This window comes from Phytophthora parasitica (genome assembly GCF_000247585.1).
Source record: "Phytophthora parasitica INRA-310 unplaced genomic scaffold supercont2.337, whole genome shotgun sequence".
Classification (NCBI taxonomy): Eukaryota; Oomycota; class Peronosporomycetes; order Peronosporales; family Peronosporaceae; genus Phytophthora; species Phytophthora nicotianae.
Window position 1 is genome coordinate 1,619 of NW_008649323.1, and position 1,492 is coordinate 3,110.

The 1,492-nt window shown below is 49.9% G+C and overlaps 1 protein-coding gene across 1 annotated transcript; it reads left to right on the forward strand.

Annotated features, from left to right (window-relative positions):
• Nucleotides 1-172: 172 nt before the first annotated feature.
• On the forward strand, nt 173-1,423 carry PPTG_20034 (hypothetical protein; the record flags this gene model as incomplete). Its single annotated transcript, XM_008918850.1, has 1 exon — nt 173-1,423. The coding sequence occupies one exon, from the start codon at nt 173-175 to the stop codon at nt 1,334-1,336; it is 1,164 nt and encodes a 387-aa protein (XP_008917098.1). The 3' UTR covers nt 1,337-1,423.
• Nucleotides 1,424-1,492: the final 69 nt, after the last annotated feature.

Consider the following 1,492-nt stretch of genomic DNA (forward strand, 5'->3'; position numbering starts at 1 on the left):
GGATATTAAGGACCTATTAACCTTTATTAGGGTGTTGAGTTAACCCCTTTACTCTTTGAGTTAACCGTCTTCCTCTGACGCTAGGCTACGGCAGCCCCGCTGCAACCGGACTTTAGCCCACCCCGAAGTCAACATTGAGAGAGGAAGCCCATCAGCACTCTGGGTGGCGATGATGGGCCACCAGACGCGCCGCATTTCTTCCTCAACTGGGCGAAGACTTATGGTATCGGATAATTTCTACACTAGGCACCTTTTGGCAAGAGCTTTGCTCAAGTTTACCGACGGCGAAGCGAGACTTCTTGGTACCGTTCGATTGAATCTCGTTGACAAATGGAATAGGAAAGAACTAACAGCCGCTGTAGCTCGCGTCAGCGAAATAGAGCGGAGCTCATGGGAGCTTGTTGCTGCTGTCGACGTTGAACCAGGGCTGGCAGCAAATATTCAGCGGCACAACCAACGACAAAGGAGGATCCCAAAAGCAAAACGCACAGTGTACACTCCGACTGTCACAATATCTCCATTTGCTGGTTATATCGTCTTCAAGGACAAGCAAGCAGTTATCTTTTACACTAACGACTTGAAGTGCACCCCGCCCACAAGTGTCCTGAACTGCAATGACCCCAGAGCCATCGCCTGTGTGCATGGTCTCTATCCTATTCGACGATGGACTGGTAGCGAGATCATGCACAGAACAACATTTATGGTTCCGACCCTTGTGGCCGCCTATAACCTAGCGATGAATGCAGTTGATCGCGTCGATCAACTTCGAAGCACAAACCCGACGAGAAGAAAGGAAATGCGCTTGTCAATGAGTATGCTAACATGGGCACTCGAACTCTGTGCGCTGAATGCATTTGCACTTCTACGGAAGGTGCATCCTACTGGTGCAGCATCTGTATCTGTACGTGAATTTAAACGCCGTCTTGCGGAAGCGCTGACAGCACCTGCTCTCCAGCAAAGACAACATGGTGAGGGCGTCTCCAAAAGAAAGAGAGTGCAGTCTCTCGTTAGTGTCGTCGGCAACATTGGTAGTCGTCATATTTTAACACCGAACTCGACCACGAAGTCGAGTGGTCAGTTGAAGTGTCTATTGTGCAGTATGCAAGGGCTGCAGCGACGATCTCGATGGGGCTGTGCGTCATGCGAACGTGGGTTCCACGTTGAATGCTTTGCTGCATTCCACTTTCGTGACGTCTTTTTGGCCGCGGCGACGCCCAGTGTTCGAGAAGCACTGGACCATGTTTGTGCTGCCGCCGCTGGAAACCAGCCATTTTGCGTCCGAACAAAGCACAACAACTCTATCACTCCGGTATCGAATATCATTTTGCCTCAGTAATCGCATTTTTAAACGATCTCGCGAGTAGATCGTGGTGGATCGTTAGCTGCGGGACATCTTGTAACTACTGCAAATGAAATTGCCCTTTTACGTGACAAGCTATAGTGGCGATGCAATGACGACGTCCACTGAGTTGTTTCCAGTAGCTCTAAACAT